The 27,070-nt window shown below is 49.5% G+C and overlaps 9 protein-coding genes across 9 annotated transcripts; 3 read left to right on the top strand and 6 right to left on the bottom strand.

Moving 5' to 3' along the window:
- Positions 1–323: 323 nt before the first annotated feature.
- Positions 324–1,899, bottom strand: KY384_000789 (uncharacterized protein; the record flags this gene model as incomplete). Its single annotated transcript, XM_044809323.1, has 2 exons — positions 324–350; positions 1,144–1,899. The coding sequence occupies 2 exons, from the start codon at positions 1,897–1,899 to the stop codon at positions 324–326; spliced, it is 783 nt and encodes a 260-aa protein (XP_044665310.1).
- Positions 1,900–4,806: 2,907 nt separating this feature from the next.
- Positions 4,807–5,329, top strand: KY384_000788 (uncharacterized protein; the record flags this gene model as incomplete). The annotated part of the gene is made up of 2 exons (XM_044809322.1): positions 4,807–4,810; positions 4,839–5,329. 2 exons carry the CDS (start codon positions 4,807–4,809, stop codon positions 5,327–5,329), a joined length of 495 nt encoding a protein of 164 aa, XP_044665309.1.
- Positions 5,330–7,229: 1,900 nt separating this feature from the next.
- On the bottom strand, positions 7,230–8,072 carry KY384_000787 (uncharacterized protein; the record flags this gene model as incomplete). The annotated part of the gene is made up of 2 exons (XM_044809321.1): positions 7,230–7,973; positions 8,040–8,072. The coding sequence occupies 2 exons, from the start codon at positions 8,070–8,072 to the stop codon at positions 7,230–7,232; spliced, it is 777 nt and encodes a 258-aa protein (XP_044665308.1).
- A 941-nt stretch (positions 8,073–9,013) lies between these two features.
- Positions 9,014–11,968, bottom strand: KY384_000786 (uncharacterized protein; the record flags this gene model as incomplete). The annotated part of the gene is made up of 2 exons (XM_044809320.1): positions 9,014–11,272; positions 11,327–11,968. The coding sequence occupies 2 exons, from the start codon at positions 11,966–11,968 to the stop codon at positions 9,014–9,016; spliced, it is 2,901 nt and encodes a 966-aa protein (XP_044665307.1).
- Positions 11,969–13,617: 1,649 nt separating this feature from the next.
- KY384_000785 (uncharacterized protein) lies at positions 13,618–14,367 on the bottom strand (the record flags this gene model as incomplete). The annotated part of the gene is made up of 1 exon (XM_044809319.1): positions 13,618–14,367. One exon carries the CDS (start codon positions 14,365–14,367, stop codon positions 13,618–13,620), a length of 750 nt encoding a protein of 249 aa, XP_044665306.1.
- Positions 14,368–16,736: 2,369 nt separating this feature from the next.
- On the bottom strand, positions 16,737–17,570 carry KY384_000784 (uncharacterized protein; the record flags this gene model as incomplete). The annotated part of the gene is made up of 1 exon (XM_044809318.1): positions 16,737–17,570. The coding sequence occupies one exon, from the start codon at positions 17,568–17,570 to the stop codon at positions 16,737–16,739; it is 834 nt and encodes a 277-aa protein (XP_044665305.1).
- A 1,368-nt stretch (positions 17,571–18,938) lies between these two features.
- Positions 18,939–20,108, bottom strand: KY384_000783 (uncharacterized protein; the record flags this gene model as incomplete). The annotated part of the gene is made up of 1 exon (XM_044809317.1): positions 18,939–20,108. One exon carries the CDS (start codon positions 20,106–20,108, stop codon positions 18,939–18,941), a length of 1,170 nt encoding a protein of 389 aa, XP_044665304.1.
- Positions 20,109–20,662: 554 nt separating this feature from the next.
- KY384_000782 (uncharacterized protein) lies at positions 20,663–23,555 on the top strand (the record flags this gene model as incomplete). Its single annotated transcript, XM_044809316.1, has 3 exons — positions 20,663–20,960; positions 21,014–21,437; positions 21,470–23,555. The coding sequence occupies 3 exons, from the start codon at positions 20,663–20,665 to the stop codon at positions 23,553–23,555; spliced, it is 2,808 nt and encodes a 935-aa protein (XP_044665303.1).
- Positions 23,556–25,410: 1,855 nt separating this feature from the next.
- On the top strand, positions 25,411–26,304 carry KY384_000781 (uncharacterized protein; the record flags this gene model as incomplete). The annotated part of the gene is made up of 2 exons (XM_044809315.1): positions 25,411–25,444; positions 25,586–26,304. The coding sequence occupies 2 exons, from the start codon at positions 25,411–25,413 to the stop codon at positions 26,302–26,304; spliced, it is 753 nt and encodes a 250-aa protein (XP_044665302.1).
- Between the last annotated feature and the right edge of the window lie 766 nt (positions 26,305–27,070).

Raw genomic sequence — 27,070 nt, 5'->3', positions numbered from 1 at the left:
GTGATCATCATCAATTCGAGATGATGCGGCTCCTGGAAACAGTGGCCAGGCATTTCACGTCTCGAGTCGAGTGGCAGGCGAGCAGCGTCGAAGGTGGCTTTTCGATGTGCGACAGTGGAACAGAATGATTTGCTATCATTTTGAGGCTCATGTTATTGTGCCGTCTTCGATGCCTCTGTTTGAACAATACCGGTACCTATTTATGCTGAAACAGCAAAGCCCATCAGAAAGGATTGCTACTAGCTAAGCGATCAGTGCTGGCTCTAAATTATTCAATAGCAATCCTTGGGCCAGGAGATTTCTTCCATAACGTGTGTAATTAACTATTTGTTCAGGATCCGCGAGCTTAGCTGAGAACTGTTTTTTGTGATACATTCAATGGGGCTGTGAGGGCTGTTCCAAATTTGCCGCTCCGTCCTGGTAAAACAAATCTTCCGAACTAGCTTCAAAAATACATCAAACGGTGAGGCAAGGCCCAATAAGCGACCCGTGTTACGGATAGCGTGGAGATAGTATGTGGCTATGTATCAGCAGTGCTAGAGGCAAGCGGTGTAAGTTTCATATCCTCCTAAAGGGCCATCTCTTTCACTCGTTCATGCTAAGGGTATAGGCAGATGCATTCTGAAGCTCCTTAACGAGTTCGATGGTATTTGAAGCATTTGAAATAGTAAAGACGAACGGCTCATTACATTTTGGATCTATTAACGTTCTCTTGGATGAACGCATTCTTCTGATAGTACCCAGCACTCAACAAAAGCAGGGTTGAACAGGACATGTAGACAAGGACGGGACTAGTATGAGCAGCTTGTGGTATGGACTTCTCTTTTACGCTTCCAGTCTCTCTCTATGACTCTTCGTAGTCCACAATTAGATCTCTGTGTCCGCCTTCCCCGAATTCAAATTCATGCCTTCAATATTATTCATTGCCTTTCGATCTGCCATTTGGTTCCTCAAATACTAGTCCCCGCCTGTTTCTCAGACCATGAGCTATTGCTTTGACAGTCGGCCATCTTCGCGCCTGGTCCATGCGGTCTGCGTCTGTCCCTGAGGAGCCTGTTTTGCCGGTTTCTTTGGTTTCTTCGGAGGAGGTTTTGGCGGCTTCGTGGTTTTCCCCTGCGATCCAGCTTGCGATGTCGCAGATACAACCATCTGCCTATTCGGCTGTCTTGAAGCAAGCGTTATACATCTAGGATTAAAGGCCTTCAGCAAGCATAAAAGGCCTCGAAATTCTCCTAGAGCCAGCCCTTCTAGTACGTTGTATGATCCGGGATAGTCCTCGCCTTCAATCCAATCGAGGTTCCATCTGAGATAGACGTCCATGAACCATGGTACTCTGGGGGATTCTCGCCCAGGATAGTTCATGACATGACGCCAAAATGCCTCCATTGCAATCGGAGATTTGAACCATGCCCAGCGCCTGTCCGTCCTTACGCCTTCATTTCTAAACTTGTACGGATCGGTAGGCTTTGTTCTTTCAACAGCCCAAGCTCGCAAACTTTTTGGTAGCCTGCATATCGAGTCAAGATATGGTAGCAGACTTATTTCCACAGCGTGTTTAGACGTCAGGTCACGCCTCTGACGACCACGAGGGAGCCCAAGCTCGTCTTTTTCGTGTTCTGTAAGTCGTCGGCGCGACCGCATCTGCCATGGTGGTGTTCTGATCCCGTTTTGAATGATAGCATCTTCAAGTTGCTTGAGAAACGGCTTAGCCGCGGCCTTCCAGTATCTATCTGTTCGAGACAGGCTGGAGAGGCCTTGATAGCAACCATGGAGGACTTTCCCGTTCTTCTTAATGACTTTTATGTTGCCATCGCTTTGGGCGAGATTAAGTACTCTTCCGCCTTCATTGACTAAGTCCTGACATATTTCCCGGTGCAATTCGAGTGGGAGCTGGTTCATTTTCTTCGAAATTGAGAAGCCTGTGTGGTGAGGATAAAAGGCAAGGGTCGATCCTGATTAAAATGTCCAACCACGCACAAAGAGATCCATGACAAGCAAATTCACTGTTTGTTGTCTTCTTTATATCAAGATCACTAGTGCACAGGGTGCAAACAAATGTCGCGAGCAAACTTGCCGTTTGCGGTTTTCATTATCAAGATCGTTTGTCCGATGCAAGAAGGTGCTTGTTATATGCTGGAAAAATTGAATGTCAAGACGATGTGTCTATGACTTAGACGTGGATCAAATGCTTGTTACGAAGCAGGTGCAGAAAGCGATATTTGTGAGTGCCTGGCTTCATCTGAAATGGACGCACGACTTGCCTCCTAGATCTTACCACTTTCCCATTCTTCCAAATTGTATTTACCTAGGGAACATAGGAGTCCAAACATGCAGGCATCAAGCATTGTCCCTTAGATCACCCTGATTCTCAACCTCATCTTTTGTGAAACGTGATCTGTGCACAAGCAATAGTGTCTATACATTTTGCGCACAAGGCCCAATGAATACAATCTTCAATTCCATGATTCGCGTAAGGATTGCTTCATTGGCTCCAAGATATCCGATTTCGTTGACATTATCGAAAACAATCTTGCCAGCTTCAGTGGTTACACCTTATAGTACGTAATTCCAGCCCCCGACGACTACCCATCGCTGCCACCTTTGATTTTCGCCCTTTCTTTTCTTTATGATCTTGTGCTGACACTCCAGTCACACAGAGGTAATAGTTTGGTCGATTTCTTTCGAGCTTCAGACATCGCGGATTTAGAGCTTTCAACAAACAAAGCATGGCTTGAAAGCTCCCATTGGTCAGTCCTATAATCACATCTTCCTGAAAAGGATATCTTTTCGATTCGATCCAATCGATCGGGATGTATGGAAGATCAGGTACGCAGTACCACGGCAAGTCTGGTGGTGCATGCATCTTAACGTGAGGAAACAAAGCCTCGTTTGCGATCGGTGATTTGAACCAAGCCCAATGTCGCTGTGTATTCTTGGGGCCTCTTTCTTCAAAGCTGTATTTTTTCTTTGGCGCTGTAGCTCGGACGACCCAGCTGCGAAAGTTCTCGGGGAGCTTGCAGATGGAATCAAGATAAGGCCAGAGCTCGGCCTCTTGTCCAATTTTTGCCATCAACTCGGGAGTCTTGGCATCTATATCGGTGAGACCTAAGCGTTCCATATCCCCTCGACTAAGTGATGCCGCCAATGGCGTGTTCCAAGGTGCTGGTTTTACACCGTGTTGCAAGATTGCATCTCCAGCCTCTTTCAGGATCGGTTGCACCGTTTTTTGCCAGTAATGGTTTGCAAGAGAAAGGTTGACGAGTGCTTTGATACAGTGATTGAGGCGATGGCCAGCTTGGACTACCAGGATGTGATCATGATCTCTTGAAGATTCAATGCTACATTCTTGCAATCCTCTACAAGATTTCGACAAATTAGCATTTGCACTTCGGCAGGTGATTTGTCCATCATCGAGGTCTTCGACTCAGACATTTGGCTTTGTATGAAGACTCGAGTTCAATCAGTATCCTTGGGGTTGCCTGAACGAAGACAAAAGGCGTTCAATAACTCCTTGGTCAATATTGGCGAGTCGGTGATTTCAGAAAAGGATGAATGATTAACTACTGTTGCGTAGTGAAATATATCTGAAGCGGGAACGGAAGAGCACCAGGCGAGATAACGCTTGATATACGTTGTAGTGTCATAGCGGAGCGAGACTGGGTGTAGTGACAAGCACGCTCGCCGCAAAAGGCGTCACCCTCTAACAACATATCTCTCTCATCCAGTCACGCGACCGTTGACACTCAATATACTCTACAAATAATCTTGTCACGAAAGACAGGTGTTAATAGATAAATTATTCCTCCAAGGAGAACCAGATTCCGACAGCCAATTTCTTTTCACTAGATCAGTAGCACTGGATACCCTACATTGACATGATTTCCTCCTCATCAGGATCACATCGCTGTTCCGACGCTCGCCGTAGATGAGATGATTTGGGAAACTTGCATTCGAAGTCATACATCGATGAATTTTTTTGGCAGTATACGGTGCTCTTTCGCTTGTGCTTGCGCTCATTGGAGGCTTCACAGCTTTGTAGTGGCTATTACAATGTCGAAATTGTTGTCTTCATCTTGAAGTCGTCTTGCAAGTAGATTTGTAAATCTTTGTAAGAAAGGAGAACGTTGAACCATCTTTCGTACCTCTTCAAATTGTGGAGTAGGTATCAAATATGACCTTGTGGCATGAAATGACGGTGACTTCTGGTGGCATCCTCGATGAAGCCTCTATTGGTGGGCAATGCGCAAACGATGGCCCGGCGAGTAAATGGCCTGCCACTGCTGTTACTAAAAGATCATTGACGTTGAAATGCAAGAGTGATAGTTCAATTACTTGTAAAAGAGATTTGTGTTGGTAGTCCTGGGTGAAACTTACTGCCTGTTACGTGTTGGTCTCAGGGACATTGATTCACTGACCAACAACGTTGCTTTCGTGAGCCATTTCGTATAAGAACAAGGATACGATCAGTCAGCTGCCCCCACAATCAAATCTATATTATCGTTGTAGTAACCGTCATATTCAATTCCCGCGGCTTCACCTGAAAGCTTATGAATGAGGCAGACGCACAGTTTCTTACACGCCCACGGATAATAGCGATAATCACTACCTCAATGTATCCCTTTCAGATATCCATTACCCTGCTCTTCCTTGTCAGCACGAACCTTGTCTCCTCGACGTCAGTCCCAGCGAGCAATATAGCCACAAATACGACCAAAGACATTTGCACGGAATTTTCCCCCAATGCAACGACGGCCAGAGACTCGAGTTGCCAGGCCATCTACTACCCCCATCAGAACTTCTCTTCCTATGGGTAGGCTATCAAATTCTCGTTGCCAAAGAAACCCCACTGATGCCTCCCCTCAACAGTCAAAGCGACTACCCCGACTACCTCGTCCCAGTCAGTGAGCCACGCATGGGATTCAAGTTCGGCTCCAACCTCCAGCAGCACGTCCAAGTCTCCGAAGCCACCGATCTTGTCGAAAGATTCGCTGCCGGCCTAGAGACATGTTCTTCTTCGTATCTGAACCACGCTGTTTCAGCAAAAGGGATTGCCTACGATAGAGGGTGCATTGTCATACTCGTCAGGCCGAAGCGTGGTGAGATAGTCGAGAAATTCACGTATGATACGGTGGTACAGGCTTTGCATGGGTATGCGCAGTGGTTGCATGAGAGGCGGGAAGAGACCATCACAAGAGCGCGAGTCAATATCTGGGTTACGGAATATGAGGTTATGGGACCGCAGTTGGTGTATTATGGCTCTATGGGGTTTTTTGATACGCCGACGAGAGGTGGTACGGTTGATGCTGGGAGTTTGTTGAGTGTAGAGTAGGGAGAGGCTCGCTCTGGGAGCGATTTTCGGCATGCCGGAAGATAATCTGTGTCGCTGCTACGGCACGTGTGGAGTCAAGTGCTGCTTCGTATATCGCACGCAAGAAATTAGAGGTGAGTAGAATAAGCTGGCGATAATTTTTCTAAGGAGTTTGTGTCTTGCTTGGTGTTGCTATGTCTCAGTCGACAGACACGGTGAGGCTGTTGGAAGACGGGATGCAAATAACCCCTTCCGCAGTCCAGATCATTCATCTTGCTTTGGAGTAAGGAAGCGTCTTGCATAATCGGACGTCAAATGGTATCAAGGAGCCTCCATACCACGGTTGCCTCGCACATTACAATCACGATACCGTCTCCGAAGCCACCGCCTTCCGCGCCACCGCGTCCTGAGCAGGTACAGCAGCAGGTTGATACTGATACCACCGCCCATCCCGCATAAACGGCTGCGGTGCTGGAAGCTCTCCAACCGGCATCAGGGGCTGGTGGAGTTCGTCCTGTGGCCTTTGCTGATGATGCAATTCACCCGTCGGAAGTGGCTGATTCTGCAGCTCAGGCATTACATTTGGATAAGGTTGCTGGTATTGAGAATACTGTGGATATGGCTGTTGCATGAAGCCAGCACCATTCCCACTGGCAGAAACGGGACCACCAGCTCTCCAAACCGTTTCCTTGATCCTTGGTCCTGCACGACGACGCACGCGCGTTGCGACTATGAGAACGGAGATGGTAGCTAAGCTGCAAGTTCAGGCGGTCAGGGTTAGTGATTGCGAATTACATTCACTTCGCGTGTGGTGGGAGGGCGACATACAGTTCTAAAGCCGTCATGATCAATAACGCGAAATCCACATGATACCAACCACAGAACGGACTCCCGCATTGATTCAAGCTGCTGTTATGCCAGAGATAAACCCCGTAGCCGAAAAGACCAAGCCAGGCAACCGTCCAGAAGGAATAAATTACCAAGATCGCCGTGAGATTCGCTCTTTTTATAAGCACCAAAAGCAACGAGACGAGAGTGCTCAGAAAGGTGGCAATTGCGACAGACAAGACGCTGAGCCTACGCAAAATCGTAAGCACTCATGCATTCTCCCCCCCCCCCACCCCATCCCCCGGGATATAGATGCACAGGTAGATACAAACTTACTCCCAAGGAAGCTGCGCAATACTAGTACTCCGATGATAATACACCTCATCGGCAGTGCCAGCATACTTCTTATTACTAGCCCTTGTCTCGGCTTGAAACAACGCGAGGTCGGCGGCAGAAAGCGCGAGGATGACGAGCGCAAAGATGCCCTGCGCGAGGAAGACGCAGAGGGCGGATTTGCGATTCCAGTGCGTGTGGCGAGACATGCCTTTGTCGCTGCGTGTGGGAGGGAATAATGAAGGAGATGCAGGAGGGAGGAGGAAGGAGATGTTTGGATTTAATAATGATGGAGGGGTCTGGGAATGAATAGGTTGAAAGGTCCGCCCGCTGCCAGGTTGGGTTGTCAAGATAGGGCGGGGGGAAGGCGGGTAATGTGCTAAGCCTGGTCAAGCCTGCATTAGTGCAGCGGGCTGTGAAATTAGGGGGCGGAAGGTGGGTGATGGAGGATGCAGAGCTACGGCCGTAGGGTCTGTACACGGCCGGAATAGGTCAAGTGAAGGATCACTGCTATCGGCGATTTGGCTGGTGGCTCAGTCTTGCTTTTTCAATGACTGGCGAAGGAATCGAGAAGAGAGTATGGCGACTGCATCAGTCATTGAGAGAGGTTCGAGATGGATTGGATTTAGATGCAGGCTTTGAAGGAAAGGAAAAGGTTGTGTGAACGTCAGTAGGTGATATTGGGTCATATGATAATGCACCATATTTATTCAGTCTCGTCGTAGTGAAATGATGACAGCTCTCGTGTCTTCAGTAAAAGCTACTTCATCCTTAATGTTTGATTCAGCCTAAAGGCCCGTCTATGGTCACCCGTCGAGTGCTGAGCCCCATTTGCATCCCGCCTTGCATCTGCAGTGTCATTCACAACCGACCGAATCTTCCAACATTGTTCAAGAAGACTTCCTGGCTTCTCCAGACCACACTCAAGCAGCTCGTCAGGAGTATCCATTTTAGTCTGTTCAAATGCCGACTCCGCGTAGCTCAACAACACCATCTCCATCTCTTGGCTATCGGCGAGATATTGCACTTTGAGCATAGTTGGGAAAAGTGCTTTCAAGAAGAGGAACAACGCTGCTACCTCCCCTCGAGCTAATCCTTCCGCGATGTTGTAGCCCTGAGCGAAAGTCCCTGGTCCTTGGAGACCTGATTCAGTGTCAAAATAAGGAAAAACAAAGGATGCATTTTCGCCTTCCATCTTTTCCCCGAGCGAATCATAGACCGTACAAATACCGTTGCACATACTTGTATGTGCGATATTGAATATTGTCAAGTCCTGAATTTTGAATCGAAGCCCAACGGGTAAGCGATATGGCTCCTTTGGTCCAGTAGATCTCAGAATGAAATGACGCTCTTGTCCACTACTCTTCATGAATCTATTGACATATCGACCAAGAAGATACGGCCCCATGTGCTTTTTCATCTTCACGTATGGTGCCTTCCAAGGGGCGAGCTGAGCATAATGCCCAATTTCAAGACAACCATCAATCATTGGTCGGGCCGTTTCCTGATAGTATCGATTGGTGAGACTCATGTGATATAAGGATACTGGACATTGAAGAGACTTGAGTACTTGAATCTGAAGCTCCGATGGTAAGGTATCCATGTTGTCTACCAACGTAGAATGGTTCGAGGCTGTAAGGAGAAGCGTCCACCGTTCAGCCGAATCTAGACGTGATTGATTAAATTATGGTCCTCAATGTCGATGTCAAGTGGTTTCACGAGGCCGCTATTTTCAGGTTGGCAGCTCGCTTTGGTAGATCTTGGCTTGTTGCTAGGCTTTACCGGCGTGATCAAGAAGATAGGAGCCACAGCTCTCAACTATTTGTACTGAATAATTTCTCAGCCTAGGACTGCACAAAACCTAAAAAGATCAAACAAAGCCGGGCCACAGCTGACGCCCGAAGGTATGATTGCCTCCAAAGTTCAGCCACTGGAACTTGGCGCCGCCACATTCAAACCAACCGACATGAGCTGCCAGGTCAACCAATACTCCTTTGAAGTGAGCATTCAAGCCAAGAAAGAAAGCAAGCTGCCTACACGGCTTAACGTTGTCCCTTAAAATTCTCTCTGGCTGTTTAATTTGTGTCCTAGCAATCTGACAGATGCGTCAGCTGGATCTTGACCAAACCAGCTACTCTCACGACCAAGGAAGGTACGAATGTGGTCGATACACAGGTGCCTGCGCAGCCAAGTGCGCCGGCACCGATGAGCCTCCTTGGTAAGGCGGCGGACTCTCGCCAATGCCTTGAATATTCGGATCATACCATTGCCCCGGCACTTGAGCTGGGATCTGCTGATCGGGCACATAGTAACTCGCGGGCCAGGCCTGAGAGGGTGGCGCTTGAGCAGTATAATTCTGCGCATAGTTCTGCGCAGGATCCACATAATTTCCATAAGAAAGTGATCTCAAAGGCTGTGCTATCCTTCCCGGACGGGTCATGGCCTGCTCTCTAATGTAACGTCTAGTCGCGAAGAAATTCCCGACATTTGCCCGCTTGACTTTGTCGGTGCAGTTCGCCGACGCTTCCTCGTGTGCAGTTCTACCTAGACTGCCGCGATCTCCCTTTGATAATAGCGAGCTGCCGGATTTGCGCCAGCGAGACACAGTTGGTGGACCGTCTCGAGGTCGCCCCGACGACTTGCGATATGCAGCGCTGTGAGCATCGTCCGTGGCATGCTGGCATTGACTTTTGCTCCGCGGCTCAACAAGAGGTTGACGGTATTGGTATCCTCACTTTCCACAGCCATCATGAGTAGGGTCACGCCTTCTAGCGTGGCTGCGTTGACCCAACCCTTATAGTCAATGAGGGCAGACGCTGTTTCGAAATCACCATTGCAGCAGGCAATGTGCAATGGAGTCAGTGTTTTCAGAGGCACTTTGAAGTTGTCCAGCGATGCGAGGAAGGCAGGCGGGGGAGGACTCCATGGATTGACGTCAACGCCATTCTTGAGTAGAAACTTTGCCAGCTCGTGATTCTTCTGTATAGCGGCAATGTATAGTAATGTGATACCTCCCTTGCCAGTACGCCGCTCTGGTTTGCCTGAGTCCATTGTTGTGGCTAGATCTTGAGGCTCAGCAACTAGGGCTTCAACATTTGACGTCCGTCCTGCCCAGGCAGCTGAATGTATAGGCTGGCAACCATTGTCATCGAACGTGTGGCGACCAGCACCTCTTGCTATTAGTGTTTTGACCATACCAACGTCGCCTTCCTTCGCTGCCAAATGCAGAACAGTCATCGACTTGGTGTCCAAAGCGTCTAGATTAGCGCCACTTCGCAACAAATTGTCAACCGAGTCCAAACGATTCGCAACGATCGCCTGGTGAAGGGGCGTCCAACCACAATTGGTTTGAGATTCCACATTGACTCCAGCAGCCAAAAGCAAATCAATGACTCCACACTTATCTGTTTCGGCAGCAATGTGCAATGCCTTCAGTCCTTGCGCATCAGAGGCCTCTCTGAGGTTCTTCGAAGACCTACCCACAAGGCTGCCTTTTGCTTTAGAAAGAAGAGAGCCTCGGGAATTAGATTGCTTAGGCTGATCGGGCGGGTAAGCCTTTAATAGCCACTCAACTGATGAAAGCTGATTGTTAGCAACCACTAGATGGAGCGCATTCCTTCCGTTGGTGTCGGATGCGAGTTCATCAGCACCTCGATCCTTCAAGATCTGCAACACATCCTGGTGACCATTGATGGCAGCAAGCATCAAAGGAGTCATCGACTTGTTCCCTCTAAAGTTGATATTGGCTTTGGCTTCTAGTAGCGCTTTGACACTGGCCAAGTCTCCACGGGATGCTGCGTCGCACAAGGCAGAGCCACTTGTGGAGGCTTTTACTGATGACAGTTGCATGAACGATGTCCGCCCTTTAGGAGCTTTAGCCGGTGCAAGCTCGCTGTGGACTTGATGTATGTCTGTTTGCGTTTGGCGATGGCTAGCCTCGCCCTCGGTGACTTGACTTGCTGCCGAGGTCGCGGTAGTATGAGAGGCAGATTGATGCAGGCTTGATTGTGTATTGTCACCCGCTGTTTCAGTAGACAGTGTTGCAATAGAGGGCTCGAAAATAGGCAAATCATAGCCTGAGTGTACTGAAATTGACCTGCGCAATGGTACAGAGTCGTTGTGATGAAGGAGTAACGGAAATGTAGACTGCTGAATCGGGGGTAAGGATGGAGGATGGGTGGAAATCGAGACATCTGCCATTTCAAGTGTAGTCTTTTCTGCTATCTGTGAGGTGATAATATCATTTGGAATATGCTCTCCGCCATGGGGTAGTCGTCGAGCAGACTTCGTCTGGCTTTCCGTATCTGTTTCTTGGCTGGCATTGAGTATCCAATCGCCAGAAGTGGTTCGTGTCGTAACGTCATGCTCAGACAGCGACGAGGAATCTTGTCCTACAGGATTTTGTAAACCCGCCGGAGGTATGTGATCGTTTGAGTGAACCGACGTCGCTTGGTGACCCGGCACCCTAGCGACAGATTGTTCATCGTCAGCGTTTCTGAGCGATCTGGAATATCCATCGTTCCGGCTATTCGAATTCCTCCGTTTATATTGCTCTTCTTGAGTGAGGGGCAGCTCTTTTGCATCTTCTATCTTGTGCGTACTAGCCTCGCTTCGAGACCGAGATGAAGGTCCCTCGTCCGATTGGCGAGGCTGTTCTAGCGAAGATCGCTGCGATTCGTGATACGTATTCGTATGTGGGATTGGAATTCTTTCTTGTGAAGAATGGGGTCTCGCCACGGGGACAGGCTTCCGACGATGAGCTGGTGGGTCCTCTGGATGCTTGCGAGCCGGGTTCGAACGAAGCTAATGGGTGAACACGTTAGCAAGGCGTCTTTTAAACAACTCGGTAGGTCTCACATTTCCATAGACCCTTCTGTAGGCTGGCGATCGCATGATCACAGAGTCGACGTCCAGACGCACAGAGGGGTCCCGTGAAAGTATGGATATCGCATCTTCCAAGTCGGTGTCATCGATGTACAGACTCATAGTCTCTGCCCGCACATGCTCAATGATTATCCTGGACTCTTTCTGAGCAAGCTGCTGCTTCTGCTCCGTAGCCGTCTTGCACTGGAAAACAGTCAAGAGCAGCTGGAGTGCTCGGATCTGACCCTCCAAATTTGACACATATTCCTTGAGTATACCCTCCAGCCATAAATATTTGACCTTCTCTTTCATCCCAATTTCTGGTTGATATCCTGACTCTTTCAATTTCGAGTCAATGACGGTGATGAGGACTGCACAGCAGCTCAATGAGATGCCCAGGTCTTGATCAAGCTGTTTCGAAGCTTCCGACTCCGTTGTGTCGCTCGCCCGCCATGTATGTATTGCCTCCAAGGCAGCTCGGATAGTAGCCAGTTGGCTTGCGACCAACGTGGTGTTGAGCGCGACGTTTCCGAATTTCTCCCGCACCTCATTGAGACTCTTAGCTAGCTTCGTGACATTCGAGATGATCTGGATGATGCTTGCGACTCCGCCGAGAATGGCCAGTGGCTCGGCCATCGGATGCTTGGAGAGGTATTGGCAATGCTGTTCATCGGTCGACGAGGTCCATCGCGATTGGAGCCTCTACTTTCGCAAACACAGGCTCCCATCACAGCAGTTTCAGCCTTGGCGGCTAGGGTGGCTTGAAGGATTCAATCCCTGTCGTGAGGTTTATAGAAACGTAATCCGGGCAGCGAGTGTGAATGAACATGCCAAGCATCGTTGGCAACGGAATTGTGCGAATTCTCGTTGTTGCAATAGTCTGGGTACCTCATCATAGACGAGTCAACAAATGCAAGATTCAGTACACTATCACAAGACTCAAGCCAAACGAGAATGATTTGGTACATATTTGCTGGCTGTAGAAAGCCATTATATAAGAAGACACCGCCTTTTAGTTCGCTATCTTGACCGCCCCCTTAGTTCTATATCGAAACACGCGTCAACTATACTTCCATATTTAAGAGCAAAACACGGGTATCCACCTCTCTCAAGAAGCTCGCTTCATAACAATCTCCTTGGTCATAACGTCGTAGCTCAAGTCGACCAAAGAAGGATACAGCACCTTGAGCAGACAAAATATTGCCGCAGGCTCACCACGATAAAGCCTGTGAATGACCCGATTGACCGTGCCCCCCTGTTCGGTTTATGCCCTTGATCTGATTCCCATATACAACGGTCGCTCGTATTAGAGGCCTCCCTTTCAGACATGGCAATCTAAGATTATGGTCGAAATGATCGCGATAATTTAGCCCCAAACGATCAAGAGGAAGCGTTTCCAGGTACCGATAGACAGTGTAGCGGGGCGTGAAGCAGGAGTGTACCTGCATATAACTTTCGTCAGTGTCTTGCGGAGTATGATTCGACGGAACATAGCTGGCACTAGGCAGATGAAGTTGACGTATGGTCCCAAGTACGACGCCCTGACGTGCTTTGGCGTATTCGGACCAATTTGCACAACTGAAGATTGGACTGTCGAACTTTGCTCCTTGATACCGTGATACTTCAACATCGCTGATTTATAGCGGTCAAGAACGCGATCGATAACTTGCATGGCTATAAGGTGGAAATGGCGGTTGATCAGTGCCATATTGCACAGGGCTGTAATGGGGTCAATCATTTGTGGATCAGCCGCTCTCATCGTACGTCTCTCGAATCGTTCTTCTACTTCGTCGTTGAAGCATTCTAGGATCAGAAGGTGAACCTCGTTCGGTAATGACTCCATGATTCGATGAATCTCTCGATGATGAGACCCGTCCAAGAAAAGAGAACCAGACCTTCTTTATGAAGCGCAATAATCTCGTATCATGAACAACAGACTTCGCTAGCATCCGCACGACACATGAAGACAAATCGTTGAACTTGCTTGCTTGGCTTCTGACTGGCTTAACAATGCGATAGAGTTCTTATTGTGACTTGAGGTGAACAAGGCTTTTTCTTCATAAGAACTTTGTATACTGCGTTGCAAAGTTGAACTGACATTATGTCAAGAGACAGGTAGACATAATGTGCAGATGTTTTCCCCATTAAAACACAATCTAGCAGTTGGCTAGGATAGATTGGCAGCTATGACATCGCTTTACTAATAGATCTCTTTGCGCCCTCTGTCCAGTGTATCGAGGTAAGTATCCCTGAGCCAGCTGCTTGTCCATTACCTCGTGCTGACGCTAAATCACCAGCTCCATCACAACCTCTTGAGGCGAAACCCGATCAAAGGACAGCTTCACAGCGGAAGGATCAAACGCTCTGAGCAAGCACATGAGCGCCGGAGCCTCGCCGTAGTAGAGACCCTGAACTGTACCATCGAGAGCTGCATTTTCTTTTAACCCGTCCAAGCTCAGACTCCCTGGTCGTCGTCCCAGAACCTTTTCCTTTGTACCTAATGAGTCGAATATCCGAGCACGACGGCCAAATTGGCGATGATATGGAGCCTTGAGCAAGTTGAATGGGATTGGGTCAATCTTCGCATCTCCATGTACAAGCAGTCGGCGAAAGTAGCCATCTGGCGATCCGAAGTGCGCGTCATAGGGTAGTCTAATCTCCTCCTCCAATGGTAAGGTATTACGCATGACAAGACTCCGGAAGTTGGAGGGTAGTGTACAAATCCAGAGAGTATAGGTGTAAAGGCGTTTGACTTGCATCGCCACGTTGTTGCTCTCAGGAAAGCTCTCAACACACGGCAGGCGTCGGTTTTTTGACAGCACACACCTCAAGAAGCCGAATAATCCGTCTTGAACCATCGGCATAGCGATGGCGTGATAGTAGTGACTAGTAAGTCCAAGGTTGAAGAGAGCTGTGAGATGCTTGCTAGCATTTCTCGTAAGGGAAATGTTGCCTTCAATAGTTGATGGAAATTTCACGCCATCGCGTAGGTATCCACAGATCTGATAGTGGAGCTCCGTGGGTAATTCATTCATCTTGATGTGAAGCGTAAGAAGCAAGAACAGATTTGGCTAATGATCTCAATATGCCCTGAACCGATCTGTGACGATGAATTGTGTTGTCTTACTAATTCGAGAGACCCGTGTTATGGGTGTGTCATGAGCACTTGCAACACAACACGAGCTGTGGTAACTTTCAAAAGCTATGACACGATTTTGCGTCTCTTCGTTCTGTCATCGACTCATCGTAAAACACATAAAATTAAGACATTAGTGGTAACTTGAGCTCGGAAGTCCGCACTCAAAAGATTGATGCTATCTGAGAGCAAGCTCATGTGGGGTGGGTTTTTAATATATTAGATCGATTGATTGACTAGCAAGCTGTCTAAGAACATGATTGTGGAAGAAGAGCCATGCCAAGCCGGGTAGGGCTGAGCTAGGCCCGATTAGGCGATCAGACTGATCTGAGCTCCTGGAGGCTATGCTAACACTATCTATCTTAAACTACATTGCAGATATGAGATTCAACCTTTGCGCTTGCCTCAAATGTCGACAGTCACTTCAAGCTAGCCGGAGAAGACGAACGCCATTGCCTCTGATCATCTATGCTTTTGACGCTTCTTTTCTTTTCCTCTGCAAATGTTCAGGTAAACCCAATAATCATCTCAACCTCGTTTGTATCCTCGATATACCTCAGTTTTACGGCACGAGGATTGAATGCTTGCAGCAAACACATCAGCGCCGGAACTTTACCAGCGCACAGGCCTTGAAGCACTCGATTGCCAATTACTTCTCGTCTAAGTTTTGCTGAAGCACGACTGCCAAAACACGTGCGAATTGACACGTTTCTTGAGGCCGGCAAATCCAGATTCTGACCGAAATGATCCATGTACTGAGGACCAAGGCAACTTTTCGGAAGAGCGTCCTCATTGTACAGTCTGATTATCGTATCTTGCATAGTCCGTTGAGCTGCGAACGTTGCGGATTGATGAAATCGTATCGGCTCCTTGGTCCAAGCCTTGCGAAGTAAGTAGCCACGAAATTTTTGCCGATAGGAACTCAGGTGCAATGTGGAACGGAAGTATTCGATCGGCATTCCCTCGTCTTTCGAATCTCTGGCTGGAATTTTATGTGGCCTATCCCAATCGTAGTATGCTCTCATTTCGAGCAATTTGGCTTGAACTATGGGCATGGTCATTGCGTGGTAGTATCGACTTGCAAGCCCCATGCTGTAAAGGGCGGTCAAACTCTCCAGTAGCACTGGATCATGGAAAGCGTATGCATATACAACTGCCTCGTCATGGAGGTGCCGGAAGATCTCACGATGGAGTTCGGTGGGCAATGAATCCATGGTTTTATAGAAGTTAGGAGGACGTCAAGGGATGCCTCCTTTCGAAGAGGAGCAGAAGTTGTGTTGATTCAACATCATCGAGGTTGGAGGAAAGTCGTTCAAGACTCAAAGGTCGACACATAAATAAATTGGCAAAACAAAGTATCTAACACAACAATAAAGCATTGTACAACACACATCAGGGACCTCACACTTCAAGTAGCATGACGCGAATGGTCCCACCCCCCTGCTCTGAAATTCCCAACCCCTTCCGCAACAAATCCGGTACATCACCAACCGGCACACTACTAAAGCTCCTACGTAAGCTGGATCTGGGTCCTCCCACCCCAACCCCCTCCACATCCCCATCTTGGGCGCTACTTAATCCACACCACTGAATCCACACCGCCCTTTCGTTTACCCATCAACTGCAAAAACTTCCTCGACAAGTTCCTACTGTGAGAGACATGTGCCAAGACATATGAATGAGGCGAGTAAGATGGCTTTTCCGATGGGAAAGGTGGGTGAGGGAGACGGGTGAGGGTGAGGAGTTGGTGATTGTCGAGCAGATGATATGGGAGTTGGGTAGGCAAAGTGAGGATGGGCATGGAGAAGGGGAGAGGGAGGACGATGGGAATGGAGGGAAGGGGGAGGAGGCAAGGGTTTGATGTTGTGAGTGGACTTTTTGAGGGGAGGGCACTGGCGCTGTTGTGTCTTCTGCACGCGATATATCCGGAGGTGGTGGAGTTGGATCTTGTGGACGAGGAGGGGAGGCGGGATGTGGAGATGGCGCGAATTTCGGAGGGAGTGGTGATGGTGACGAAGGGGAAGGTGAGGGCGTAGTACCTAGAGTTCTAGATAAGTATATTCATTTGGTTCATATCCCGCGTAAGGCCATGAATCCCTTTCCCTTTCCCATTTTTTGGCACTAAATTGAACTCATTATCAGAGGCCTCAAGGCAAACCTATCCAGCGTCTAGGCCGACTGCAACAAACCCAGCAACCACCAAAATTTCTCCAAGCACGTGCCCCATGACTTCCCGCGTATGTCGTATTTGTCTTCAGTCGTACTGACTCATTCTCGCTCTTGTGGTGCTCGATCTTCAATTGAGACCGGACTATAAATGCGATGACCTTGATGTTGCTGACCTTCATGCTCCACCAAAGCTCGCTTCACAGGCCGATCGTGGACGATGATCTCATACTCATCGGTGCTAGTAATATATTTGTAGTCAATTATGTCATTGTTTAGGCTCCTTAACATGTACAGAAGTCCAGCTGGTTCATCATAGCAAGATTGTTCAGGGTCGATTAGCCGCGAATGTCTCCCAGGGGCAGTGGGCGATGTGTCGAGTGACGGCATGACGTGAGTACTACTGCCATACACGCGACGTTTTGGCATGTAGAATCGATTATTCATGAGTCTTTCAGCCCACAAGTTGTATGAAGAGACTCTGCCATGCCCTGTAAAGCTTTTAAGCCGGTATCCATTTGCAGGGGCGGTGACTCGGACTGCCCAACGGCGAAAATTGCGGCCTAGGTTGGTAATGCCATCGAGGTATCGAGCTAAAGTACGGACTTGTCTTTCGCGTGCCTTCTTCACTTCGACCCAGGGCGGTTTTATACATTTGAGGACTAACGCCAGGATTTTGTTCATGATGGGGGAGGCGATCGCATAATATTTTCGGTTGACGAGAGACAGGTTTAGCAGATCCTGTACAGTCTGGAAAACGGCGTCCCAAAACTTAGGAAGCTTAGTATTCCACTTGAGACATGAATTCCAATCTAATCTCTCCCATGCCATAGTCGAGACTGCGCGTACGTCATCTCGATGAGGTTGCAGGACTCTAGGACCCTCTCTTAGACTTTCCGCTATCAAGAGATGTATCTCCGTTGGTAAATTGTCCATGATCCTGATATCCCAGAAGGGCCTGAGAGAAACTTCGAAATGTCTTTTGTACGCTTTCACTACGTATGACGTGTCGAGTGGAAAATGGTGACTGGTGCTCGAAGCCCAAACACGTCGTGAATTAATACAACTCGTGGTGTCGGAGCGTTGTCAAATATGTGAGAACAATACGAGTGTAGTCGTTTTTGGAGGTGCAGCCATTGTTGGATGCGTGGCCAGTTCTGTATGTGTCAAGCGGTGACCTGCGTCGTACTACGTCTTGTGACCACTGTTTGCCACGTATGCATCGAAGTGAATGAATTCTCTACACCTTGTGACGTAAGTCTTTGTAGGCCAGCGCAAAAGATTAGAAGGTTATCGTGCCTCAATTGCGAAAAATGTCATTATCAAAGTGATTGACCCCCTCATTAGAGCCTTTATAGAGTGGGAGCATCAGAAGAGCCGCGTCATCCGCCATCAATCTGTGATACCTTAAGTCTAAGTGCTCGTGAATGCTGGTGTACATTCGTGCATCATTGAGACTTGTAGAGAGCCTTCCTCAGAATGACCCAGAAAGCTATAAATTATCCGGAATTCTCCCACTGACGGACATCGTGTCATCTTTTACCCCTCCACCGGATGCGCAATGTCTCGAAAAGCCCAACCGTTTATGGCCCGCCGCTTCATTCGAATGACCATCTTCTCCCGCCTGGACTCATGATAATCATGTGAGAGAATACAGTTCTTCTCTTGAATTGCCACGAATTCTTGGACAACCTTCTCGCCGTCAAAAGGTGCGTCTTTCGATTGTAAGGCCCTTGGCATGCAATTCTGGTGGTGGGAGGTTTGGATTGGCTTTCGAATCCTGCAACCTCCAGGCCACCATCTGAGTCAGCGGTCTCTGTAATTCACTATGCGTGATAGCTCGTTTGGCATAACATCCATTTTTCAGGGCATGTTTACTATTCCCTCATTCGTCGACTAAATGACCTTCAGATGAAAGCGGCAGAGACATCCCAGAGACACGCGGAGCTACACGCACTTCGTTCAGATTCGTACGACCCATATGTCTCAGGTTCATGGATAAGCTGCGGAATCTAAGATTTAGACAGTACCATCTCATCAAAATCGCCCTGTCAACAGCTCAAAGCTGAGGTACACGGCATTTGGCGTCGAAGCTTATGGCGGAGCGTGATGACTAGAAGAAAGAGTGCGCGCATAGTATATAGGTAGTGGCTGAGGTGGCCGTGAAATAGCCAGTCAAGCCTGTTAACTCTTTCGAGCCGTATGGATGCTAGTATGCCTTCTCTTGCTGTTCAAGCAAAGGGTAACGTCCTCGAAGTCTGTCAGGAAATCCGTGCCTTAACATTAACCGCCCGATCTCCGGCTTTAACCTGTTGTTAAGCTCTCAAGAAGTCGTAAGTCAAATAAGTCACGTGTCTCTGCGCCCTCGGGCTCAGACTTCTCAATTTTTTGTACTGAGCCCCGATATCCAATAGCGTCGGGAAAGTGCTGCTTCAAAATTTCCATGACAAGGGCAGCATCCTGCTGTCTGCCCTGAGAAAGCAATAATTCCGCAGTCTGAATGCCGATCTTCACGTTATTACGCCTGCCAGTTCTGGCTAGAGCGCTGCTTTGTGTGATGTTCATGTCTTGAAGGTATTTGAGTGCTGCATCAGGACTCGGACGTGACGGATGATGCAGCTCTAGCCAGGCACGTTCATATGAAACCCTGCAAGTCCAAAGCTTCGCGAAACCCACAAATTTGTCGTAATCATCCGCTGATAATTTTCCCTCGCGCACCAGAGACGCAATTGTGTTCACTAGATATCGCCCAGCTGGCCTTAGAGTATATAAAAGCCTTGACCTGTTCTCTCGCTCTTTCTCAATGCAGCTTGCAAATTTGCGCACATACTCGTAGAAGATAAGGAGAGCAGATTGAAAGCCACCACCGAATCTTGATTCCGACACTACCAATTCCAACAACGTTCGTCCAGGAATCTTGCGAGAGTCAGATGATCCTTCCAGAGTGTCATCTCCTAGCTGTATCCAATGGTGGATCATGTTGTACTCTCGCTTAGCGACGAGAAAATGGACAATCAGCCTCGTCAACTGAGGGTCCGCCAAATGCTGAAAGGTTCGTGAATTGCCGGATGACCACAGCCAATGTAGAATCAACTTTGCAGCTTCTGAGTCTTCCATGGCTTTGCGAGGGTCTTGGTCTGCATTGCAATCTTTGAAGTGCGCACGGAGACAATCCTTCACAAGGTATAGGTTTGCGAATCCCTGAGCAATCGCATTCTCCATGCGCACCAGTGGCTCTTCCCGCCGAGATACTTTCAGCAAAGACTTTTTCAGGAAGAGTGGATTGCCTAAGAGCGTGGTGATGTGGTTGCTAGTTGGGTGCGCTTCGTCGATCGGGTGATGCATGTCTAGCTGGTTCTGGAAGGAAGAATCGAGAGCTTTGAGCACGGTTCGTGACTGACGAAAGGAGATCGGGAGGGAGGGGTGTATTTTGTCGATGAGAGCCTTCCATTGAAGGGCAAGTGTTACTCTCATGGCGGATATTCACCGTCTTTGAGATCGGGAATTACGGCATCAGTCTGCCGAAGGTGGTCTGCCATGCAACTCGTGCAGTCTCACCAGTAATGTCACGGAAGCACTGCTATCGCCTTGATAGGCAGAAGGAGCATATCAGACCATCCTGCGTTACTGAAGAAGCGAGGGCGAACCGTGGCGACGCAATACCAGGGAAAGACGGGAGGGGGGACGAGAGTGCCAAGAGTTGTACAGAGCAGCAGCGCTAACACTAGCGCCACTTGGCGTTACGCGCTCGTGAGTCCAAAGATTCTACGAGTGAATGCACTGAATGAAACTTGCCGTACGATCATTGTCCTTCCCTCCCAGCCACCACCTTTGCCGCAACCCTCTATCTTGATACCTACTATAATATCTTTAGCCGTCACAGGCGAGCTTACTGTGCTCTCGAATTCGCAGCCACAAGGCAACCGCCCCTATTGAGCATCTGTCACCAACGCCAAGTCGTCTGACGGATCACACAACACTTGTCCGACCCAGATCCGTTCACATAGAGCAACAGATACAATCGCAAAATGTCAGAAGTAAAATCAAGGCCTTCTGGCCCAAGAACCAGAGGCTCAGGGCGAGCCGGCAGAGGCGGCTTCACCAGCAGAGGCCGAGGTGGAAGAAACCAGGCAGGTGGCAGCAAAGTGGAGTCGAGTACGCCAAATTTGGAGGATGAGGGTGAAATTGGAGAGCTGAAGAGCAAATTCTCCAGCCAATTAGCCACAATTAAGGAAATGTTTCCTGACTGGACGGACGAGGACATTGTCTTCGCACTGGCAGAAACAGATGGAGATCTGGAGGGCACAATCAACAGAATCACGGAGGGTAAGCTCACACCACTTACTTCTTGTTGATATAGCTCTAACACAGTAGAATAGGGAATGTCTCGCAATGGGGCGAAGTCAAAAAGAAGACCAAAGACCGCTCACAGTCAAAGCCCAAAGAATCCGCCGCACCTTCGACGGAGGGACCTGTTCAGTCTACAAGAGGTGGACGCGGTCGTGGGGGAGCGGATGTTGCTCGTGGAAGTCGTGGACGAGGCTCCGACCGTGGAAGAGCGGCTTCTCGAGGTGGCAGGGGGAGCCGTGGATCGACGGCTCCCAGGGTCAATGGCTTTTCCACCGACACGAAAGGCTACAACGACACTGCAGTCACCGATAAAGCTGTTGGTGATTGGAGCGCAGCATCTCCAGAAACAGACCCCAATAATCTAGATTCGTCCTGGGAGCACGTGACGCCTGAATCTGCGCAACCAGCAGTGGAGGAGGAGAAGCCCGCTCCAACAAATAGTGCACCGAAGACGTGGGCCAGCATGTTTGCGAAGCCTAAGGCAGCTCCTCCCAAAAAGCACCACAGGCTGCGCCTAGTCATGATGCTCCCATCGAGCCTCCTATCCCAACAATTGCGGGACCCACGGACGGTCTGCAACCCCTACCTCCCCCAATCTCCGCAGAGCCGACATCTGAGGTACCAAGCACTCCACCCACGTCAGATTTGGCAACTTCAGAACAGGCCACAGATATCACACCTCCCAAAGATGATCTGACGGAGACGAATTTAGAAAAGCTGCCGGATAATTCGGGGCCTACAGCTTCTGCGACCGCTGCTAGTACAGTAGCAAGCACCATAGATCACCGAAATATTAGTGGAACCCCTCTTGGGCTCGGTCACCAGTCGACGGGGCGGCCACCGCTCGGTGGCTTCGCAACTACTGCCTACAAAGCTACGGGCATGCCTGGAAGATCGGCTAGCTTCCAAAGAAAGATTTTGGAGCAGCAGGAGGCAGTCGTGATGCCTGGCAAACATGCTGTAGATAAGACAGCGGTACAATTTGGGAGCATGGGATTGAATGGGACACCAGAAGATGTCGACGTTGACAGTGACAGAGAAGATGCCGAAACAAGAGCTCAGCCACCGCAGCATTCACCTGTAGCTCCCAGAGCTTCGCTCCCTCCAGCACCTCAGCAGCAACAACAACAACAACAACAACAAGAGCTTCCAGCACCACCTGCAGTCGAAACGCTGCCCGTTCCACGACCGGCACCTGGCCTACCACCTGTCTCACAACCCCTCCAGTCAGTCCAGCAATCGGCTAGTGAAAGTCAGCCATCAATCCACCCATTTAGTCAATACAGCGAGCGATACGGACAGCCTTCTACGCAGCCAGAGAACACGGCTTCTTCGCAGAAAGCTTACGAACCATTCGGGCAGCAATTGCAGCAATCGCAGCCGTACGATCCCTTCGGCAGTAATTCAAATCAATCAACGGGTATTGAGCCTCGACAATATGGGGCTGAAAAATACGGAAGCAGCGCAGCAAATATGTCCTCGTACTATAATTCAGAAGAGCAGCGAAATGCATTCCAAAATCACTACGGAGGATACGGGCAACAGCCGCAGCCGGGCCAGGACTCTTCGTCGTCGCAACCAAGAACTAGCAGCGCAATTGGTACGTCTGCTCCGGGCCAACCACCGCAACAAGCCACTGTTCAAAGTAGATTTGGACATTCTTCAGAACCGCAGAATAGCGGCCATTCCACGCCTTATGGTACCATGCCATCACAGCAGCCTGCAAACCCAGCCCACAGCTCAGCACCAGGTCAACACGGAGGCTATGGATATGGCGGCTATCCCTACAACAACTATTATTCTTCCTACATGGGTCAAATGCACAATCAGCCATACAGTCGCGAGCGCCCAATGTACGACGACGGCCGACGATTTGAAGACCAGTATTTGGCTCAAAGCCCTAGCTACAGCTACGGAGGTGGGCAGAGCGGATATGGAGCTAGTGGGCCATTTAGCGGTGGTGGTGGTAAAAGCCTCTATGCTCAACAGCATGCAGGCTATGGAGCTTCTCCACAAACATCTCACGAACAGCACTCGGCGTCTCCAGCCAACGCCGGCGCATTCGGGCAACAGCTTCCAAGTTCAGGCAGGGAAGGTGGGGGAGCTCCAGGTCTGAGCAACTACGGTGGTCGCGCAGGTTCTGCACAGCCACAAGACAACCTACACGGTAGCAATCAGAGCAGCATTCCTGACGTCTTTGGCCGCTCACAGTCTGGGTTTCAAGGCCAGGGGCAATCTCTGACGAGTGGTGCAGACGATCCGCTACGAGGCTACGGTGACTCGTCGAAGATCCCAGGAGGCCCAAGCCCAGCACTTGGCCAATCAGGAGGCAGGCCAGGCTCGGCAGTGAATCCGCAGACAGGCCTACCGACCCAAGACGCCAGATTCAGTGCCAGCGGATATAGCGGATACCCAGGACACTCGCAATACGGAGGCGGTCCTGGCGCCGGTGGACCTCAATCGGGCCAACAAGGCGGCCATCAAGGCTACGGCGGCTACAGCGGAGGCTACGGAGGTAATTATTACAACAACAGCAATCGAGGCGGCTGGGGCGCAAATTACGGTCATTGAAATGGGTGGGCGTTGGATCGTGCTCCCTTCCACACAAGACATGTTATTGATGTTATTGATTGATCAAACAATGGGGGAGTCACAGCTCCTCTTCTCCCCCTCGACATGAGTTTCTTCTGCGAGCAATTCGAAAGTACCTAACCAATTATTCTTGAAGCAAGGGTTTTCAGGCTTATCACGGGAAGCGAAAAATGAATTGAATTGAATCGAATTGGCAGGCAGGCAGGTGGGAGGAGGCCTGCATTGTATTCTAGACTTTGTTGTGAATGATGGAAATCGAAGACGTTTCTTCCGTGCTCTTTCCCTGCCTCCCTTCTACCTACACTATACTCTGCACGACACCCATCACCTCCCCCTCCTCCTCCCCTCCACCAACAACAGTTCCATTTCCCCTCCTACCCCCGTTACTCCCGATCCCCTCGCTCACCCCCTCCCCAAATCGATACTCGACATTGAAAACTTCATGAGGGATCACCCTCCCATGAAACTTCCCCCGGATCGAGATCGTAAGAATCAGCCCCGGCCCCGAATACCGCGGTCGAAATGACAGCATGCCCTTGGTTTCCGGTTCATGACGCACATTCAATATGCGGACGCCGCGCTGGGGGTCGAAGGTGTCGCTGAAGAATTGGCCCACTGCGCGGCTGGCTGTGTAGTCGAGGATGTCGATGCAGATTTCGGTGTTGGAGGGGGACCAATAGCCTGTGAACTAGGAGGGTGTTAGGGGAGGGTGTTAGGGGAGGGGGACGCACCAGGAAAGTGTGATCTGTGTCGATTTTTATGGAACCGGCGGGCAGTTTGGTACAGTCTGCCCATGTAAGGGTCCTGTTTTGGGAAGCGCGGGCTTTGAGGTTGTGAGTTGGGGGTGGATTGATAGATGCGCTTAGGACGTGGGAGAAATGAAGGGACGTTTGCAGTATGAGGGTCATGATGATGGGGATATGCATTGTGGCTCTGGCGCGCAGTTTCGCATAGGTGGTTTTCGTAAGAGATAGATCTGGTTAAGGGCGACGTTTTCTCTGCCCTTCCTTATATGCGCATGTGTGGGGAGAAGGTGGCTGTTGGTGTCCACAGGGCGTGACTACAGATTCATATAGAACGAGACATGTTAGATTGATCACGATCAAAGCAGTCGTATAGGATATTGACAAGCAAGACCAATCTTGTTGCACAAGGTTTTTACGGAAGGGAACACTAGATTCTGTGGTCACTTGAGCCATTTCTCGAGAGACATTTTGACGTCGAAGTCGACGTTGTCTGTTGGATCGCAGCGTAGGACAGCGTTGGTGTCTTCCTTTGAAACGCAAATTCATACGACAGAAAACGCAAAATACAGGATCACTTGTGCAGAAGATACATTGGTGTATTTGCTGAGATTTAAATTCAAATCACAACGTGCCTCTGTTGCAGTCGTGACTTGACCAGAAGAGTGTGTTATTTGATCATACCATCCTTCAAAGTGTCATCCGAAAGATGATGCTCTTCAGCAATACGACAAGACCAGGGAGGTGAGTCTGAGTAGTTGTCAAGCATGGATGTAAGTCATAAGGTACGACAATAGACATATGCCAAGGTCAAGTGTGCCCAGGCTTTTTGCAAATGGTGAAAATGATGGGCCTGCCTAGCCCTGATATCATTTCCAACTCTTTTCAGCTTAGTGTTGAACTCAGGAGCGCGACTTCATTTCGTCAACATCTTCTTTTCGCGTCCTTCACTTCTTGCAGGCTTTGACACTACACACTTTTGTTGCTTTCTCGCGTCTATTTTCGCATATCTGAGGTCGTGCTACCTGTGCGACTCCATATTCATCACGTCTTACATCCCCAGTACCATCCGGTCTCTAGTTGCCAACGCCATGGCAAGCGACGAGCCTGAAATTGGCGATAAAGGTTCGTTTTAGACACTTCATAATTCACTTCGCACACCCAGCCTCCGGATTCTTCCAGTGGTTGCACGCGCGACCATGCGCATGCTTCTGCCTGTTTCCTTCTCCGCCTCCTGTGCAAGTCGCTCCCGCTAATTCGTCTTAGCCACCTGGAATTGGAACGGCGCCACCCCCGGTGGTGAGGTCTCAGAAAAGAAGACTGAAGGCGAAGCCGCCGTCACATCCAAACGAGGCAATACAATCAAAAAAGCTGCGAAGCCCGACGACCCTGCCATCGCGCTCTCCCGCTCCGGCAACGATGTCGTGAAGAATCAATCCGAACTCCAAGTCGAAGAGAAACATCCAGACAACAAGAACGGAGGTGGTGCTGACACGGCGCCGGGCGGGGAAGATGGCCCTGACAAAGACGGTGTTGAGCGCCCGGATCGTAACGACGACGTGATGGAGACTGACGAGGAAGAGGCGAAAGAGGCCGAGAAAGAGAAGAAGACACCCAAATCTAAGACACCAAAGGGCAAGGCAGCAAAGGCCTCGACTGCGAGTGCGAGCAAGAAGGGCAAGGCTGACGACGCCGCTGAAGCGCCCAAAGACAAGAAAGCTAAGACTCCTGCAAAGATCGCTAAGAAAGAAGAACCTGCTCCAGCAACGAATGGAGTGAAGAAGGGTCGTGGACGGCCAAAGGGCGCTGCGAAGCCCAAAGCCAAACCGGTGCCGACCGCGGCTGGGGAGAGGAAGCCTAGAGGACGGCCAAAGAGTCAGGCTGCCCCAGCGGAGAAGGTGCAGAGTGGACGAGTGGAGAAGAAGGGGAGTGGGAAGAAGGCAGCGATTGGTGGAGCGAAGAGAGGTAGGAAGCCAAAAGCTTAGATGTGGGTAGACACTGCATGTTAGCACGACAAACGAATGCCTACGGTAATCTGGAATAGGACACAAAAGGAGCTATGGTACTGGAGGCAATTAGGATGGCGAAACGCGTTCGTGTCATATGAGGAAACGGACAGATTGCCTGCGTTTGGTGGATTCTTATAGACAGACTTATGTAACATAGCTTCAGCTGAATACGTGTTCCACGTGCAGGTGAGGAGGAGCCTTTCACCTTGATGAGTTTGTATCGTTGCACATCAACTTCCTGCGCTCCTTTCCCTCAATGTGCAGGGTTCTCGAGCCATATTCACAACTCTTTCGATTTCACTTTCTACAACAAGCATTTGTGCCAACATGTGGATTGGCCATGTCACATGGTATCGGAGATCTATTATTAAGCCTCTACTGGGGCTGCCGCTTACGAGATGCTCTTGCCACACAACCTATATGCTGCGATGGGTCGCGCAATAGTTGTTTCATTCCTCGCGCTCTTCACTCCTACAATTTCCAGGTCATTCCACAACAATGGACGACGTTCCTCTCAAGACCCAGTCGTTATCTCATGCAGCATGATCTATATAAAGCGTCAGAAATCCACGCCTTTCAGCCGCATGCATGCAAGACATCTGACGTCTGCGCATGGTGCTCTCTTGCGCCAACTCGAATCTCTGCATTAATAACATCACGGCTAGTCCACGGACAAAATACTTTTGGTTGCTGACTGGCAGCCTTGTCACCATGTCTGATTCGTATTGCAATACTGGACTAT

This window comes from Bacidia gigantensis (genome assembly GCF_019456465.1).
Source record: "Bacidia gigantensis strain McMullin 20006 chromosome Unknown contig_74, whole genome shotgun sequence".
NCBI classification, from domain to species: Eukaryota; Fungi; Ascomycota; class Lecanoromycetes; order Lecanorales; family Ramalinaceae; genus Bacidia; species Bacidia gigantensis.
This window is presented reverse-complemented; position numbering and strand designations above follow the sequence as displayed.